General features: G+C 35.6%; 1 protein-coding gene across 10 annotated transcripts in view; it reads left to right on the forward strand.

Annotated features, from left to right (window-relative positions):
• The window catches only part of EYA4 (EYA transcriptional coactivator and phosphatase 4), a 367,222-nt gene that overhangs the window by 295,640 nt on the left and 52,011 nt on the right, over nt 1-19,571 (forward strand). For 5 of the 10 annotated variants that reach the window (XM_061428024.1, XM_061428029.1, XM_061428025.1 and 2 more), the window contains 6 exons: nt 2,656-2,748; nt 7,961-8,027; nt 9,537-9,679; nt 9,857-10,000; nt 11,725-11,804; nt 13,862-14,045. In XM_061428024.1, coding sequence (XP_061284008.1) covers nt 2,656-2,748; nt 7,961-8,027; nt 9,537-9,679; nt 9,857-10,000; nt 11,725-11,804; nt 13,862-14,045 — 711 coding nt within the window. Of the gene's footprint in view, nt 1-2,655; nt 2,749-7,960; nt 8,028-9,536; nt 9,680-9,856; nt 10,001-11,724; nt 11,805-13,861; nt 14,046-19,571 lie in introns of those variants that run through there. The other 5 variants (XM_061428028.1, XM_061428031.1, XM_061428027.1 and 2 more) reach the window with 2 other exon arrangements.

Raw genomic sequence — 19,571 nt, forward strand, 5'->3', positions numbered from 1 at the left:
AGTTTGAGTTTTGGTGATGAAGAAGATGCTTTTCTTCAATAGAACATTATTATTTCTGTTTTATAGCTTGTACTGTAGTCATATTGGACATTGTCCTGAGAAAAAGTTAAAAGCCCTGTTTAATTTCTGTGTTAAAAAAAATAGAATACAGTAAAAAAAAAATTTGAATATGTCAGTGAATACACACAATAAACTTTTGGAATGAGGATTTTTATAAGTTTTAGAAAATAGATGCATAGAACTAGACTTGTTTCATTGATGAACATCTTTCTAATAGTGCCTTGCATATACTAAATTAACAAAGTTTCCTGCCTCTAGAAAAGTATATGGTATATCTCATTTAAAGTATAGAGATAAAAGCAAGACAAAAGAAAATGAAATACATTTCAAATATATTCAGACTTTTACTGAAAATTTCTTTCATTTGTCAAACTTTGTGATTATCATTTTTAGACACTTCTTTGTATTTTACCATCTTTAATAAATCAGCGAATCATATAATGTCTATTTCACTTCTAAGTTTTCTTTCCCTGAGAAAAAAATATTATTACTTAATATTATTTACTTTCTCTCTAAAAATCAAAACAACTTTGCATCTTACTCAAGAGATGTTTGTTGATGCTGGCCTCCTGTGAGCATAAGTTATTTTCTGTAAGCAGCATGATTAATTCCCCCCCTTTTCCCTATTATTCAACTCTTACCACATATGAAAATTAAGTTCATATTAATGTGTACTGTTTTCCCCCAAATGTTAGCATCCACTTTATTATTTTAAATCCCTACATTCTGGTACACTGAACGCACCTTGGTGTGTATGCTTCTCTTTATATTCTTTCTAGAGATGCCTCTTTTCAGTTAAATGAAACTCCTTTGTCTTTGACTAACAGCAGACCTTTAAAATTTTAATGAGAAATGTTTCCAGGATAATGAATGCAACCTGGTTGCGTTTATTCTCTAGCTTTCCTTCCTTCTCTTTTTGACCACCTGAAATTTTCAAATTGAGGAGATTATAATCAACACCAATACTAAGTTTTTGAAATCAGACCTCAAAGTTGGGATTCAAAGTAACAGAACTAAAACCTCATGTCTAGCTTGGGGGTTTTTTTAGACATTTTGCTCCACTCTCCGTGGTTCACAAGTGCAATATAGATTACCTTTAGTATTAATAAACCTATTTTACAAATGTCATTTATAGATTTAGACATGTTTAAATGGGAATTTAGCCACAATTAGAATTTGGAGGTTCTGAGAAACTGTCTCTTGCCTTAGTTTTGCTGGAGGCTTTGGATGGTTCCTTTCTGTCATATGTCAAAAGTCAGATGAGGACATTGCATCATTGAGAGTAGCTGTTACACCTTTCTAAACCCTGCTCTGGATCATCTCTATACAGATGAAAGGAATTCTTGGTTAGTTAGTGCTGCCTGTGAGGCAGTATGGTTTAGAGTTTGGATTCTTTCCAACCTTTGCAGTTTGAATCTTCCAGCAAATCTTCATGACATAGTTAAATCACGGATGCTAAATTAACACCAGAGCTCACTGAGGGAGGGTGCAGCCAATTCCGTTCATGTGGAAAGGGAACGTAGTCATTACTGCATGTTTCTCCATCATTAATTGCTTTTCTAACAGAGTAACGTTACTGACTTGCTTGGTTGGTGGGTGTGCTCTGAGCCCACTGTTCTTTCAGCTGTATTTGTCCATAGTTGGCTAGTCTTCAGCTTTCTTTATAGTTCTCTGCTTGCCTCTGAGGTTTTTAACTGTATCATTCCTTTTATGACTAGGAAACATAAGAGGTGTCAAGTAGAAAATAATTTAGTGTATTCCCTGGCTGCTGTGATATATGGAGCTTTGCCCACAAAGGGAAAATATGGTGTGACAAAATGGGTGGAGGCTTTTGCGTAGCCCCCGCCACACTCGTTGCATCTATTAATGGCAATATTGTGTACCTCAGTGGCGACATCATTGCCAAAGAGGATTTTGCCAAGATATACCACCTCAAAGGAGAAATAATATATTAAAGAGTTTTCAAAAGCTGTACTTCCTGCTGTAAAAACCATCTCCTATGCTTGTCTCTATAATGTATTAAAGATCATTATACTATTAGAATAAAAAAAACAATACCTTATGGCTCTTTTGTCTTTTGTTGAGCAGAAATTTTTTGAGTGCCTGATTTTCCACCCACTATATGAATACACACCCAGGTTTCTGTATATGCATATGCCACCGTTGTTCTTAAGCAGTCTTTTCTTTTAATGTCTCCTTGGGAAGAATAAAACATAAGCAGTAAATCTCTGTTGTGATTTGGATTCAGCGTGCTAAAGGCTGACTGATGATTCCTTTCTTCTGCCGTTTGACTATAATATCAGAGTATGCTTAGGGGAGTTAAAAATGCAAATACATGTATACTGCTGTTTCACTGTGTCAGGTTAACTGCCTTGAAAAGCCAGATTCTAGAGAAGCAGCTTAGACAGAGGATTTTTAGATTAAATCCTCTATAAATGCATGTCCATTTAGAAGCTAAATTAACAAAACTCCTCATCGACTTCTCAAATTTTCTCTTGCATGCCCATGGTAGCTAGAAAAGCTACTAGTTGAACAGTCAGCATCTTTGATATAAAGTTAGAAATATAACTCACATGTACTTATTCTTCTACGTAGTGTCTCTCCTTGCAGTCAAAACAGAGCCTTTGAACAGCAGTGAAACCACAGCCACGACTGGAGATGGAGCGCTTGACACTTTTACTGGGTCAGGTAAAGCCTTAAGCTTGTGTCTTGTTCTGTACAGATTGCGGTCCATGTCATCCTCCTAGTGAATAATCGAGAATTTGGATTTTTATAAATTCAGCAATAAATTCACTTTGGGGAAAACATATTATCATAAAACAATGTTTTTTAGAAACAACGTTTGGAATCGTTTTACTGCATCTGCAGTTGACAACCAAGCAATGCCCCAGCTTTCTCATTAGAAATAAGCAAAGCTCACTTCTTTCATAATTATTTTATACAGTGCTTGATTCAATTATTAGGTTGTAATAGTCAAGTTTGTTCCTTCAACTTGCCCGTTTAAATGACTAAAAATTGCCTTCTCTCCAACATTCGAGATGTAAAACTATCCATTTGATTCCTTCTAAATAACCTTGTTTCCTCTCTGGGTTTAAAAAAACCCTCCTGTGTAAGCAGCTGAGTGACAAGTATTAAAGGTTAATGGGCTGCAGGAGAGCACATGCTGGTCGCATTAGAACCCAGCCTCTGAGAGCACTGACTTTCCCTCTAATGCTTCAAAGAGAACAATAGTGTGTCTTTAAACATCAATCCTCTTTAAATATAAATACCTGATAACTCCCAGGTGGGCACAAAGGACACTCATTGAGTTGACTTAAAGATCCCCCCCCTCTCCTGCCCCAATACAATATTTCGTTTGGTTGATTATCTGGTGAGAGGACTTTTTTTTTACCTGAGCAGGAATTTGTATAGCAGAAAGATGAACATTAAACCTAGAAAAGTATTCATGCTATTAAATCTTGGTTCTGTTATTCTACTCTAATGTATTTTATACTTATTCATGTTCTCACATACAAGAATTTGATGTGGGTATCCTTCTCATGTAAAAAGAGTGGAAGTAAAGCCTTGAACTCTAATGTCATTATAGCATATATTTGATTTTTATAGATGCAGATGATCCCATTTCATTGGTTCACACTGATTGGAAACAGCTGCCATGTAGTCGCATAAATATTAGTACTCCAAACATAAAGATATAATAATTTATACACTTTGTATAGAGAAGCTTTGGAGAAGGAACTGGCAACTCACTCCAGTACTCTTGCCTGGAGAATTCCGTGGACATTCTGTCCATGGTGGGCTGCTGTCCATGGGGTCGCACAGAGTCGGACATGACTGAAGCAACTTAGCATGCATGAGTGCATTGGAAAAGGAAATGGCAACCCACTCCAGCATTCTTGCCTGGAAAACCCCAGGGACGGAGGAGCCTGGTGGGCTGCCGTCTATGGGGTCCCACAGAGTCAGACACAACAGAAGCGACTTAGCAGCAGCAGCATAGAGAAGCTTGTGTCCTGATTCACATTCTTTCTAGCAATTCTCTTGCTGTTCAGGAGATAAGGTACTAACTTACCCTAGCATTTGTATTACTAACTTACTATAACTATTGTAAACTTTCTGCAAAACGAATATATATATGAACATAGTTTTTAAGGTTAAGAATGAAATTAAATACTTGCGGACATACGTAGATAGCATACCACAAAGTTAATGAAAACTGACTGAAAAAATTACAAGATGTTAGCTCCAGAAGAAATTGCAGTACTGCATTGTGGTGGCTCAGAGGTTAAAGCGTCTGCCTGCAATGCGGGAGACCTGGGTTCGATCCCTGGGTTGGGAAGATCCCCTGGAGAAGGAAATGGTAACCCACTCCAGTATTCTTGCCTGGAGAATCCCATGGACGGAGGAGCCTGATGGACTACAGTCCACGGGATCGCAGAGAGTCAGACACGACTGAGCGACTTCACTTTCTTTCTGATGATCCATTTTAAGAAGCAAGAGTATCGAGGCACAGAGATGTTAAAGATAGTTAAGGCCGAACAGTCAGGGCCTCCCGGGTGGTCACTGGTATAAATGAGTCTAGAACAATGTCCTGGTCAGTCCAAGAGTCCTTTCTTTAAAAGTTTATTGGAAAATATAGAGATGTAAAAAGAAATATGTGTGAACTGTCAAGCTGTCTGGACTTTACTGTCTGGAATTTACTCATATTATATTTACAAATAGTTTCCCAGTTTTCTTTTAAGAATTATCTAGAGTTGGGCTGTCCAGAAAAGTAGCCACTGGCCATATGTGGCTATTTAAGTCTAAATGAAATACTATTTGGTTAAAAAGCAAAAATGTTTTAATCTAGTCACATTAATAATATTCTAAGTGTTTAATAGTTGTATGTGGGATTTTTTTTAATAGTGGCTTGTTTAATAGTTGTATGTTTAATAGTTTTTAATGGCTACCATATTAGACAACTCAGATATAGAATATTTCCAGCTCCATGGACCAAGTCCAGTTGTGTGCGTGTGTGTGTGTGTATGTGTGTGTGTGTGCGCGTGCACACATGCACGCGCACTTAGTCACTCAGCCATGGTTGACTCTTTGCAACTCCATGGACTGTAGCCCACCAGGCTTCTCTGTCCATGGGATTTTCCAGGCAAGAATCCTGGAAAGGTTGTCATTTCCTCCTCCAAGGGATCTTCCTGACCCAGGGATCGAACCCACATATCTTTCACCTCCTGCATTGGCTAATGGGTTCTTTACCACTGCTCCACCTGGGAAGTCAAGTTCAGCTGGACAGAGTGATTTAGGTCAGGGATTCTCAACAGCACTGCTATTAAAAACGTGGCCTTTTGTTTCTTGTGGAAGATATGCCTTCTGCAATAGAAGGTGTTTATCAGTATCCCTGGCACCTATCGCAAGTTGACTGTAGCATGCCTCCGTTGTGACAGCGTACCACGTCTCCTGGCATTTTTAATGCTCCCTGGCAGGCAAAATTTCCACCCACCCCGCTACTCATCTCCCATCTCTCATCCCCTAGAGAGCCAGTGATCTAAGGTATTACAGTAATAAGTAATAAGATTGCTTGATACCACCTTGTGAGAATCTGATAATATTCATTAAAAATATGTTTGACCTAATTTTCAGACATTCTGAAGACAGACACGTTTGCTTACTTTTATATGAGGAAATGATGGAATATAATACATTGAGTGCTTTGTGTACATTTCTTGATTAATTAAATGCTGATATGGAATAAAAGGAAGGTCTCCTAAATTTGTACATGGTGTTCCAGAAATCATACTGGAGAGATTAGGCTGTTTTGTGTAGGAACAGTCTTTACTTTGATCAGCGTAATCTCAGTTTACTTTAATCCAGTATTGTTGTTATTTTAGTTATCTGCAGATTTATTAGTTAGAATAAAATGTATACTGTATAGTCAAGAAGTATAAATTTTCTAAGTTTTATATAAACAGTTTTCTGAGTCACAGGTTTTTTTTCTACTTAAAAAATGAACATATAGACATTAATATAAAATTTTTAAAGTTGAACCTTTGTACTGTTATGGGTACATTATTCTAATGATGTCTAGATTCATTCATTAGAGGGAAGAAGCATCCTGTATATTCAGAATTGTGTTCATATATGTGAGGCTTTTTAAAAAATACTACTGTTTGGCTAATTCAATAAAAGCTAAGTATTTCTTTTCATTATTTGGTATTACTTTAGAAAAGCCTTGTGTTTCACAATCTTGAGAATAATTGATTAGTATAGTCTAAGTCTTGCGTGTACCACAGTGAAGTTTTATAAATGAGATGAAAATGTGGAATTAAGCCTTACTTAATCATGTTTCTGCTAATCATTGTTAATTAATGAATCGGACTGAATTTCCTATGCGATATACTGTTGCTATTATGCAATGTATGTTTAGTCCCCATAGTGTGATAGAAAAGGCTTGTTCTTATTGCATTGATTTGAAAGTTTTGAACATTTTCTATGTTTTTAATAAACAAGTAGAAAATTAATGGCTCATTGCTCCATGTATTTTTAAATATACTAAGCAAATTCACTTAAATTTTGGTTGCTGAAAACATTTAAGATTTTACACCTCAAATCATATCCAGTGATTGTCAAAACTGATTCATAATATTCTTGAAAATGTACTTTCTGCACTATTGCTATGAAAACTATAATGCACTCTCCATACTCAGCGTACAGTCCAAATAGCATTTTAAATACATTAAATTCTATGTGTTTATGAAGCAATAGATCACAAGGATACTTAATAGCATTTGGATATAGAAATATATCATGTTTCATAAAATAGTTAGCAACCTAAACCTATTTGTCACTTTTACAATTCCAAAAGTTTAGCTCCAGAATTATGAACAACTTAGAAAGGACACAGTACTTTGAAGTATAACTATGATTGATTAGGCTAAACTAATTCCAGCGCTGCATTGTATACTACTTTAATCTTTTTGAAAAGTGAATGAACAGCAGATGGCCTAATAAAGACACTCTGTGTGCTTGCCCAGTGTGGACTGGCTCTGAAGGGACGGCCTTAACACTTTAGGTCCATATATTTGCAATACATCTGTCTTAGTCAAGGCAGATGGTTAAAGGAAAAAGAAACTTCCAAACTTTTGGAAATAGTCCAATTTGGGACTGCATGTTTGGCTGAAATGTTGATAAGACCTGATTTTCACCTCTAAAATCTTCTCAAAAAAAGTCTAGTCTGTGAGAGTTCAAAATACATTTGTAATTAGGATTGCTGCTGGATGTCATAGTTCTGTTTTTTTTCATGTTGCATCCACGCTTTCTGTGTATATTCCAGTTATTACGAGAATTATTTGGACTCTGCATTTTAATTACTCATCAGATTGACAAAATGAAGGGAAATAGAAAGCATTATCATTTTATAACTTGAAAATGAAGGTTGAAACATCGCATTTTTCTTAATTTATATTGTATTTCTATTAGAGTAAATGCAGAGGAAGAGCACTATCTTGTCATCATGTTTGGAATTTAAAACATGAAGTTTGCAAATGAAAAGGTTTACTTTTATATCATGAAAGCTTAATTACTTATAATCAAGGATATTTATTCATAGGATATTAATGCATAAAAGCATGCCACTGATTTGAGAAAATGGAAGAATGATGAAGGGGATTGATTTGTGAGAAGATATCATGTCATTTTCCTAGAACAAATATGGAACAGTTTAATTAGAAAAAAATGTTTAGGCATCTGTTTCTGTTTAGAAAATGAATGAATTTTCTGTTTAGAAAAAGAGTGAATTTTGTGAAATACCTCTCTAACATGGTCATTTCTTTAAATTAGTTTTGATTACTCCAATGAAACCAATGAAACATATTTATGAAGCAACCTTTTTTCTATTTTTTGTGTCTCACAGTAATAACAAGTAGTGGCTACAGCCCCAGATCCGCACATCAATATTCCCCACAGCTGTATCCTTCCAAGTAAGTGGTCAGTAGTTTCAGATTTGTTAGAATAATTTTCTGGGATTATTCTGATTAATCATATTTACACAATATAACAACTTTAAATCAGGATATATTTATATATATAAATGCTGCTGCTGCTAAGTTGCTTTAGTCATGTCCGACTCTGTGCAACCCCATAGACAGCAGCCCACCAGGCTCCCCCGTCCCTGGGATTCTCCAGGCAAGAATACTGGAGTGGGTTGCTGTTTCCTTCTCCAATGCATGAAAGTGAAAAGTGAAAGTGAAGTCGCTCAGTTGTGTCCAACTCCTAGCGACCCCATGGACTGCAGCCTACCAGGCTCCTCCGTCCATGGGATTTTCCAGGCAAGCGTTCTGGAGTGGGGTGCCATTGCCTTCTCTGATATAAATGTTATAGATAGTTAAATAGATAGATTTTTAGATAGATTCATTGGATACATTAGACCTATAAATAAACATCTTTCACAAATCTAGGAATATATTCACTTTTGTCCAGACAGTTTCTTTAATCTTGAACATTTATATATTTTGAAGAAAGCATCAAGCACAGATCAGAATATACTGATTTTTTAAATAAAAATTTTGAAAACTCTTACTAGTTTAAAGAAAATCTGAAAAGATTACATTTTACTCAAACCTCAACACTTCATAATTTGTCCCAGCTTTATAATATTTTTATTGGATTTCAACTTCTAATAAACATTTTGGAAAAATATGCACTATTGCTTGTATAACTAATGTAGTCATTTTGAGGACAGTGGTAAACATTTCAAGCTTAACTATATTGGGTGTATATCTGAATTTGGTTGCCATCAGGGAGATATGTCAAGATTTGGGATTCCTGATCATGCACATTTAAAAGTTATTTTCTACAGCAGCTACAGTGTTTATCCTTAAGCATAGGCTAGAGATTGGATATCTATTTTGAGGACATTCTGTAAGATGTGGCAAGATGAAAGGAATGGCTTTCCATTTCAAGAAGCTATGTACTTTTTTTAAAGAAGTTTTTTGGTAAGATTTTTAGTTCTTGTAGGGAATTCTTCCTATTGCTTTTAATGACTTTTGTAGTCATTACATGGCATTGGGTCATGCATGGTAACAAGAAATAAGGCTCATGAGTTAATTAATTAATTAACTGACCTGGGCTCATTAATTAACTGACCTGGACTCCACTTTCCTCATCTACATGTCAATTGGAATACTATTTCGGACGTAAGCAATATAGACCTGGAAGAGACTTTCAGGATGATTTCTAAACCAAAGTTTTCTTTTCACAGGTGAGGTGTAGACTCAGGAAGTTTATTTGTCCAAGGTATTGAGCCTGGGTTATAGCAGAGCCCGGTCTCCTGACATTCAGACTTTTGTCCTTTTCTATATTGTTAAAATGATATTGTGGATAAAGAAGAGGATTACGTCCTGGCTATTATCAGGTTTCAGTGAATCTAAGCTGTCTGAAATAATATGCAGTCTTTGTTGCCACAGTAATGCTATTTTTCTGATATTTAGGCCCTATCCACACATTCTTTCTACACCAGCAGCTCAAACAATGTCCGCCTATGCAGGCCAGACTCAGTATTCGGGGATGCAGCAGCCAGCCGTCTACACTGCCTACTCACAGACAGGACAGCCCTACAGCCTGCCCACTTACGGTATTTCACTTCTTCTCTCTTCTCCTTCTTTGGTTACAAGCAGATAATCCTGCTGGCTAGTAGCTGTATATTCTAATATTCTTATATAGACTCTTATATTCTAATATAAGTTGCAACTCATGTTACAACATGATCATTTTACTAATAAAATGGTTTGCACATGCACTTTCCAAACAGATCTGGGCGTGATGTTACCGGGCATCAAGACAGAGAGTGGACTCTCACAAACTCAGTCCCCATTACAGAGTGGGTGCCTCAGTTACAGCCCAGGCTTCTCTACCCCACAGCCAGGCCAGACACCTTATTCTTACCAGATGCCAGGTAAGCAGCCACCCAGGAAACATGTTAAATGAGAAAGAATTCTTTGAATGAGATTCCTTGGCTTCAGACTAAGAATATATAGTCATGAAGACAGTATTAAATGCTACCACTGCTCAGACGATACCATTGGAAAAGATAACTAAGAGGGAACATGATGAAAAGAGCTCAACATATGTCAAGAAACACGACCAATATTAAATTTAAATACTTAAGCTTAAGTTGCATAAAATTGGCAGGAAACTAAGTCCAAGCAAAGCAACCTCCAAGCCAGTCACCACACCAGTCACATGTTTGGCATCTACTTAAGGGATTTCAAAGATTCATGACAAAATCCAGCATTTTCTTGTCAGGATTCCGTATGTATGTAATGCTGTTTTGATTTAATTTAAAATTGAGTTAGCACTTTTCTAAGTCCTATATTTACTGTTGAATGATTGAGGATTTCTTTTTTTGTTCATTTCTAAAATACCTCCCCCCTTGTTAGTACTGTATTTCTTAAATAGGAATATTTAAATAATTTGTACCTCCCCTCTTAAAACTTTTTTCTCCATATATGATCATTATTTAATTTTTCTTTTTGTTTTTATCTCTGATTAAAAATTATTTTTGAACATTGTATAATAATTGCCGAAAATAATTTAGTGACGTGGTAAAAGCATTAAAAGCTTATTTTTTATCTGTCATTTTTTTCTAATGATTAGTCATAGTTTGGGGGCTATATGAACATTATTCAAATGAACAAATATTGACATTTTGGTTGATTGTCTAAAATGAAATAATTACTTAGGCCTTTTTTGGCTGAAATGACAGGTGTCTTTTTTCCTTATAATGTTGGTAGATAAATATTTGCATACATGCCTCAGCCACAGTGAGCTGCTCAGCTTTAGTTGGCAGTGTAGAAAAGGCCATAGAGACATTTCCATTTATTTCCCAAAACACTTTTATATTGGATATTCCAGGCTACATTAATTTGCATTATTACCTAATACTATTGCTTTTCAAAACATGTTGATAAAAAAAATAATCAGCTGCCTTTTATTCCTTAACAAGTGCATTCCATGAGAACATATTTTTTTGAATCTATAGATTGATAGTTTGCTTGTTTTTGCCCTAATTTCAAATAACTAAATAACTTGCTCACTTTGTCATAAAATTTTAGGTTATCGAACCTTAGATGACTGTGGTATGAACTCAACAGTTCTCCCTTGGGTCTGAGCCCTAGCCTACAGCTTTTTTGTTCTAAGGAAAGGACATAAAGGAACAAAAAGATGGGATGCTGGAAGCCTCATTTCTAAACGGATTCTGTATGTTTATTTCCTAAACTAGCCTCAGCCAATTGTTTAAACTTGAGTAGTTTTTGTATGCAGATGCAGTTGATATGACCATTGGAAAGTTGCAGTTGTTTCCTGGAAGTAGTCTCACTATCGCTATTTTATTCCTTGAGTACTTCTGTACACGTAGACATTGGCCCTTGAAAGTTAGCTGAGTCCTTGGTAAGACTGTTCCCACAAACTTCTGTTTAACTCTACAGAATTCTAAAGGAAGGAATTTACCAGTTGTCACAAGAAAAAGCCAAGCATATTTCCCTTGAAAATCTCTCCATTTCAAATCTCACTGCATCAACAACAAATTTTAAAATATATTGCATTGAATTCTGCAAAGTGAAATATTTTAATATTTTTCAAGAAATACTTTTTAAATGCAATTTGTTCTTTTATCTCTAGGTTCTAGTTTTGCACCATCTTCTACTATTTATGCAAATAATTCAGTTTCAAATTCCACGAATTTCAGTGGTTCACAACAGGTATGGTAGCTTTTTATATTTATGCTTTTTATATATATCAGATTTTTGAAGAATAGTATCAGGTTAATAAATGTTATTTATTTAAAGTTAAGACAGCATTTCAGAGTAGTAAAGATTAGCTATGTAGATTCTTGGGATATGTATAATTATGGGTATTTTAGGTTTCCTGATTGTTAAAGGTTTACCTTTTAAACATGTAAGCCATGATTGTTTTAGTCATGGGAGGAAATGAGAAAATCTACTGCATCCTTTCTGATTATCTTGAACCATACTAAATTAATTTTATTTTTTCTTAATAAAAAAGTTATGAAAATTGATAGGTTGAACTATAATCAATAATCAGATTATGATTAGAGTATAGAGCATGCTTGGTCCAAACCCAAATCATATTTGCCAAAACAAAATGCATCTCAGACTCCATCCTGCTTTTATTTTTTGGTTCTATGAATTTTTTGATAACTTTAGTTCCTACTCTCCTGAGAACTGTAATTTTTTGTTTTTGTCACTATCTCTGCTCCTAGAATTCCTTAGCCCTCTTAGTGATGTTTGCTTAATCGTTTTGTGAGTTTTGAAACCTACAATGGTTTCTAGAATCATGTTAGAATTATATGTGGAGCAAGAGGCAATGTCTCTGAAAGGGTGAATCAGCATGGAGGGAGATGAATTTGTGATATATTCAGATACTTTCTTATTTTCTACCTCTCAGTCATATTCAGAGTAGTTGAGATGGAAGGATAGCTGATTTCATGGGTAAGCAATACACTATTTTACTCTTAACAGACTTGCTGGACTTCTGTATATTTTAAAATAAAAGTTACTGCACAAGTGTTTGCTCTTTGGATTTACTGAAGGAATTATATTAATTGCCTTCTCCTGTCAATTTTTATTAAGACAACAAGAGGCTAAGAGGAAAATTTAATGATTAAACAATGGAATAATGTTAATATTTTTGACAAGATTAAACTGCATAATTTGGCATTAGTTTGAAAAATGGTTTCTTAAAACACTAAACATCAAGACCAGTATGTGTATTTTATTATAAAACATTAAGAATTTTTGATAATCCAGTTTGCTTAATTTGAGTCACTCATTTATTAATACACTGGACATTTATTGAGTACCTGTTAGCCATTAGATTTTTTGACTATGCATTGAAGATTTGAGAATCATAAGTCAGTGTTCCCTGCTCTCTGAAAGGATCCAATCCTCCTTAAGACATAAATATGAAAATAATATGGATGAGGGGTAAAATATTTTGATATAATAATAGAAATATACACTAGACAGAGTGGAAGCATAAGGAAAAGACTGCTTTGTTCTACTTGGGAGGATCAAAAAATGTAATATGTAAAAGGATTTTGAAGGACTATTTAGATCATTTTAGGGTTATTAAAAACTTTTAATAAAAAGCAAGTAAGAGGAATTAATCCAATGGCTTTCCTTTTTCCTTAACAAATGATGCGAACTAAATATTTGAAAACCTCACTAAAGATTTATTTAAGTCAAGGTCTGAGGTGGAATGTAGCCTGTGAGAAACTGGGTAAGAAAATCTTTTAATCATTTTATTAAAATTATCTCCTGCCAAGAAAACAAAATTATCAAGGGCAGCCTATAAAGGGAACAAATACCACAATAATGCAGCCCAGGGTCTGTATGGAAGTGAAGGAAGGGCACACCTCCTTCTTGCTGGTGATTTTAGAAGATGAGATTGAAAACAAGCATCTCCTTCTCTCCTCTTCAAGTGCATAAGATCTGACAATGTACACCCTTGGGTGCATAATTCTGAGTAGGGGAGTGAAGCATATATGATCTTTAGGTAGATTCAAATGTGTGTACTGGACCTGGTTTGCAAAACCCCCTAGGTTATTTCATTACTGTGTGCATGTATAAGATGCCCACAGAATGGTCTCTGCTTTTTAGGATCACTTTAAAACTGTGGACTCCAGAACCAGTGGAGCCAGATACTCTTCTTTCCGTTACCTCGTGATTGCTCTTCTGTGGAGCATGCCAGAGGACAGTCTGTCTTTCACACACACACATCTCAATTGTTATTTCAGGATTATCCATCCTACACAGCCTTTGGCCAAAACCAGTATGCACAGTATTACTCTGCATCGACGTATGGCGCATACATGACATCAAATAACACAGCTGATGGCTCATCCTCCACGACCTCAACCTACCAGTTGCAGGAATCTCTCCCAGGACTGACTAGCCAACCAGGTACAGATCTTCATCCAGGTGAAATATTTTTTATAAGTTTTGCTTATCTAAAAGTATGGAGAAAATGGACATTTTAAAAAAATCTTTTTTAAAAAGGACTGAAAGCCCCCAGATAATTATGCTGGTGTTTTAATCTGTGCTAGTACTGCTGTATTAGGTGAAGCTTTTCTGGCATTTCAGAAAACCCTTCTTTTATTAGTATATGTGGGATAGGCAATTCTAATCTCAAATGACAGAATATGTATAAATATGAAGATAAAAAGGTAAGTGAATCTTTTTCCAGACTAATTATTTTGTGGAGATCTTAACAACATGGAAAAGTAGTAATATTATCTTCTTTGGGTGAAACTGATAATATTTCCTTTATGCTTGAGAAACTGTATGACTTATTCACCTTATGAGTCATCAGTAGCTCAAGCCAGTGAAGATTTCCCATATTCTTAGGATTTTATATATGTCTTAGGATATTCATAGGATCCTTGGTAGGTAATTTAATACCTTTGTCTGATGAACACATATTTAAAATCCATTATATTCTTCATTGCCAGAAGCTTATCTGTATTCTTATTAGAACTGTATTTGCTGACACGTTTAACACTTGCCTTAACCACCACCCGGCCTAAATCCTGTGTTCCAATTCTGTCCTGATCCTCTTTGAGTAAATGTGACTTAACATTTCATTACGAGTCTTACGTTAATTTAAAGAATGAATGATTTCAGAATCCTTGCTTAACAAATGGTGGAAACACTTCAGGTAAGGAGATGTTTGATGCTCTCATCACACTGTAAAAGGTGTTTCTCTCTGGTGAATACGTGGGGAAAACAAGGTAGGATAACTATTCAGAAGCAAAACCACAGAAGAAGTCTTTGATCAAGACATCAGAGACTGAGTGATAAGACCAGCAAAGTGTTTTGGAATTTACTAGAATTGAGCAACCAGGAACGAACACTATGTATACACTAAAAACTTTTTATGCTGAGTAGAACTTTGGATAGAAGATTGACTATGATCTAATGTCAATATGACTACAAGAGTTTCTCTGCAGGAAAGACACAGATGGGTACTTTCTATTATCCAAAGAATAATCAACGTTCAGAATCACTCTTTTATTTATATTAAAAATACTAAATGTAGACATGTAGGTATTCTGAGTGTATGACTTTGAATGTAACACATATGTATGTGACATTCTCATATTCACTATCAGAACTCTGCAATTTCTTCAGCTTCCCATTGGTTGCTAATGCCAATGAGTATAGTTTGACATAATTTTCAGATCTTACGAGACTTTCTGTTGAATTTAAAGAAGAAAGTATTTCTATATGTAACCCTATCATTCTCTGAACCAAAATCATAACAATGCACGTGTCTGGATCTTTAAGAAATTCTGTGACCTCAGAGCTTTTGTCAAGACAGTTTTATGTTTGATTTTGCCTTTGCAGACTGGCATGCATCTGAAAAGTAAACAGTTCACAACTATGGGATTTTTCTCTATTATTGATGAAATCTGAGATATTTTGTTTAAGGGCATAAAGAGTATTTTCCATTGACTGGCTCTGCATTTGGACTCAAAGCAGAGACCTAACAATTAAAATTTATGAAAACAGTTTTTCATAAATCTTTCCCTGTTGACTTCTCCCGTGTTTAAAATGGAAACATACGTTATGTTCTATAAGAGACAGCTGGTTGCTCTGATTTAGCGATAAACCTAATGAAACAAAGTTGGATATGAATATCCAAAACTTAGAAGGTGCAGTTCTTCATTATGGCACTGATTAAAAGATAGTTATTCAATCATGTGCAGTATTGGCTCAGGAAAAAGCCTAGGGCAATGGGTAATGACTGAGTTATTTGAAAATTGCAAATAACATTCAGTTATTTATCAATACTTTACCTTACGAGGTAATTTGACAATGTATTTAAAGAAACATTACCATGCTGATTAAGAACAGATATTTTAGTTTATTTTCTTTGAAAAGATATTTCTTTGCTTTTACCATAAAGTTTATCTTATTTATTTGCATTCAGAATGTTTGATGACTGATTGGCACATTAAGCTTACTGATAGTTTTATAGCTCCTTTTTAAAATCCCTCTTACACTGTTGGTGGGAATGCAAACTAGTACAGCCACTATGGAGAACAGTGTGGAGATTCCTTAAAAAACTGGAAATAGAACTGCCTTATGATCCAGCAACCCCACTGCTGGGCATACACACTGAGGAAACCAGAAGGGAAAGAGACACGTGTACCCCAATGTTCATCGCAGCACTGTTTATAATAGCCAAGACGTGGAAGCAACCTAGATGTCCATCAGCAGATGAATGGATAAGAAAGCTGTGGTACATATACACAATGGAGTATTACTCAGCCATTAAAAAGAATACATTTGAATCAGTTCTAATGAGGTGGATGAAACTGGAGCCTATTATACAGAGTGAAGTAAGCCAGAAGGAAAAACATAAATACAGTATACTAATGCATATATATGGAATTTAGAAAGATGGTAACAATAACCCGGTGTACGAGACAGCAAAAGAGACACTGATGTATAGAACAGTCTTATGGACTCTGTGGGAGAGGGAGAGGGTGGGAAGATGTGGGAGAATGGCAATGAAACATGTAAAATATCATGTAGGAAACGAGTTGCCAGTCCAGGTTCGATGCATGATGCTGGATGCTTGGGGCTGGTGCACTGGGACGGCCCAGAGGGATGGTATGGGGAGGGAGGAGGGAGGAGGGTTCGGGATGGGGAACACATGTATACCTGTGGCAGATTCATTTTGATATTTGGCAAAACTAATACAATTATGTAAAGTTTAAAAATAAAATAAAATTGGAAGAATAAAAAAAAAAAACATTTTTTAAATTAAATATAACTAGCAATTTGTAACAGTATTCTGTACTCTGAGACCTTGAAAACATAGTACATTTGCTAGTTAAACTTTACAAATGCTGCAGAAAAGTAAAGGATATAGTAAAATCCCTTCACACTTTGAAAAGCCAATTTCTTCAGCAGAACCCAGTAGTCTTTCCAGGTTTTATGGCATTTTACATAAGGACAGGAAGGAAAGCAAAGTGCTAATTCATTTCATTGAAGCCAACAAGAAGATTTAGATGGAAAGGACTAACCACATTTAACTTCTCTGCCAATTTGCATTTTTCCTACCTACAGTGTTACTGTACCCTAATGCAATTACCTGAGTGAAATTGACAGAGGCACTGGAATTAACAGCTTTCTCCTTAAAAAAAAAAAAAAGTCAACAAATGTTTAATGATCAATTGAGTTCAAATTTCTGGTTTTAACCTTCATCAGAAGAAAGGCTAGAACCTTGAGAAGATATGGAGGTCAGTTCAGTTCCATCTGAAGGAGCCAAATATAGCACATGCCCCTTTAGGATCTGTCCTTTTACTTGGATGCTCTTTCGATGAATACCTTGCCCTCTGTCTCACAAAAATTGTATAAAGTCTATATATTCTTTTGATCAGTAGAAACACATACATGTTTGACCTCTTTGTAGTCTGAACAGTCTGTTGCTATTTAGGGGAGGAGGTATTACCTAGTGGTTAAAGCAGGGATTCTGGAATCATACCAGCATTTCACATACAAGCCATTTCATCTTGGTTAGCTAACTGAGTTCCACATGTCTCCAGTTTTCCCACTATTAAAAGAGGATAATGAAAGACCAAATTCACTAGGTTGAAGTGAGATTTAGTCATGTGTGTGTGTAAAGAATATTTCACAATAAAGAGCTCTGGAAAACTCAGCAAGAAAGACAACCCAATTTTTCTAATTATCCAGAGATTTAAACAGTTACTTTGTAAAAAAGAAGATACTAACTGAGCAAGAAACAAAAGTATTCTACATCATTACTCATCAAGAAAATGCTAATTAAAATGGCAGTGAGATACTACTATACCCCGACAGTTGCTGAAATAAAAAAGACTAACCAAGAATTGACAGGGATGTCGAGAAACTAGAACTCTCGTTGCTGGTAGGAGAGTGAATTAATACAACCGTTTTGGAAAAAGGTTCTCAGTGTCTATGCCTTCCCTCTGACGCATCAGTCCTGTTGCCAAATATATACATATAGGGATATGCTAGGCATACATATAGGGATATGCTGGGAATGGGAGCTTATGTCCAGAGATACAAACAAGAATGTTTGTATAATAACAGCTTTATTCATAGTTGCCTAAAATTACAAATAACCCAACTATTTGTCAACAGAATGGATAAACCGTAGTATATCATGAAGTTCTAGCCATATTGAGGAAAAAACAAACTGTTTCAGGCTACAATGTGGGTGAATCTCAGATACAATGAGCAGTGCTTTAGCCAAACACTTATTCTAGTAAACTTTCTAAAAAAGAAAGTGCCTGGGACTTCCCTGGTGGCTCAGTGGTAAAGAATCTGCCTGCCAATGCAGAAGACACTGGTTATATCCCTGGTCTGGGAAGATCCCATGTGCCACAGAGCACCTAAGCCCATGCACCACAGCTATAGAGGCTGTGCTCAGGAGCCTAGAAGCAGAAACTACTGAGCCCACGGGCCACAACTGTTGAAGCCTGCATGCCCCAGAGCCTGTGCTCTACAATAAGAGAAGCCACCACAATAGGAAGCCCTCACACAGCAACTAGAAAGTAGCCCCTGCTCACCATAACTAGAGAAAAGCCCACACAGCAACAAAGACCCAGCACAGCCAAAAAATAAATAAATAGGAAAAAAAAAGTGCATGACACATCCTAAGAGTTTAATAAATGTGGAGCCATTCTTCATAGTTTTCTTCAAAGGCTGTGCCTTTACTTTCATCAGAAACACTTTTGTCCATATTTTGTCCAAATTCTTAGAGTCCTTTTAAGATCTTTCAGTAACTTAGAATCATTGATATCAAGTCCTCCTTCTGCTGAGAGTGAGACACTTCTTATGACCAGTTTTTTTCCTTTCTCCTTCTACTCTCTGACTCCCTTGTCGTCATAGCTGCTGGCTTCCAGTTCTTTTGAGTAGCTGAGTTGTTCCTGCCAAATTCCGTTGTTACGGATCCAGTCAACAATCAACCACCCATAACTGATGACAGTAATTTTAGGCTTTTGCAAGATTTTGTCCTTTCACCTCTTGCACTGTTGCAGGAACAAAACTACCTGATGAGAGTTAACTTCTAAAAAATTGATCTGTAATGGATAGAAAGACAGGTTTTATAGAATGTCAACCAAAAATTGGTTTACATTATAAGCTTAACATATGTGAGTTAATTTGAATCAGTATTTTACTTGAAAAAGAACATTTGATTTTTAGGACATAGTAACCTTTTTATTTTATAAAAATAACTGAAAATAGAAAACATTTTGTGTGATTTTTAAAAAATTAGTTGTGTGTTTAAATACCCCAAACCTCCTTTAATGTCTGCACAAGGAAGCTGAAACAGGATTTACTATGATATCTGGCTGTAGTCAGCATTCATAGCTAAAGAATCTTTTGTTTTGTTATTTACTCTCATACATTCGATAACAAAAACCCATGCAAGAAACTGTGCTAGCAGTGTTT

The sequence above is a fragment of the Bos javanicus genome, chromosome 9, assembly GCF_032452875.1.
Source record: "Bos javanicus breed banteng chromosome 9, ARS-OSU_banteng_1.0, whole genome shotgun sequence".
NCBI lineage: Eukaryota > Metazoa > Chordata > Mammalia > Artiodactyla > Bovidae > Bos > Bos javanicus.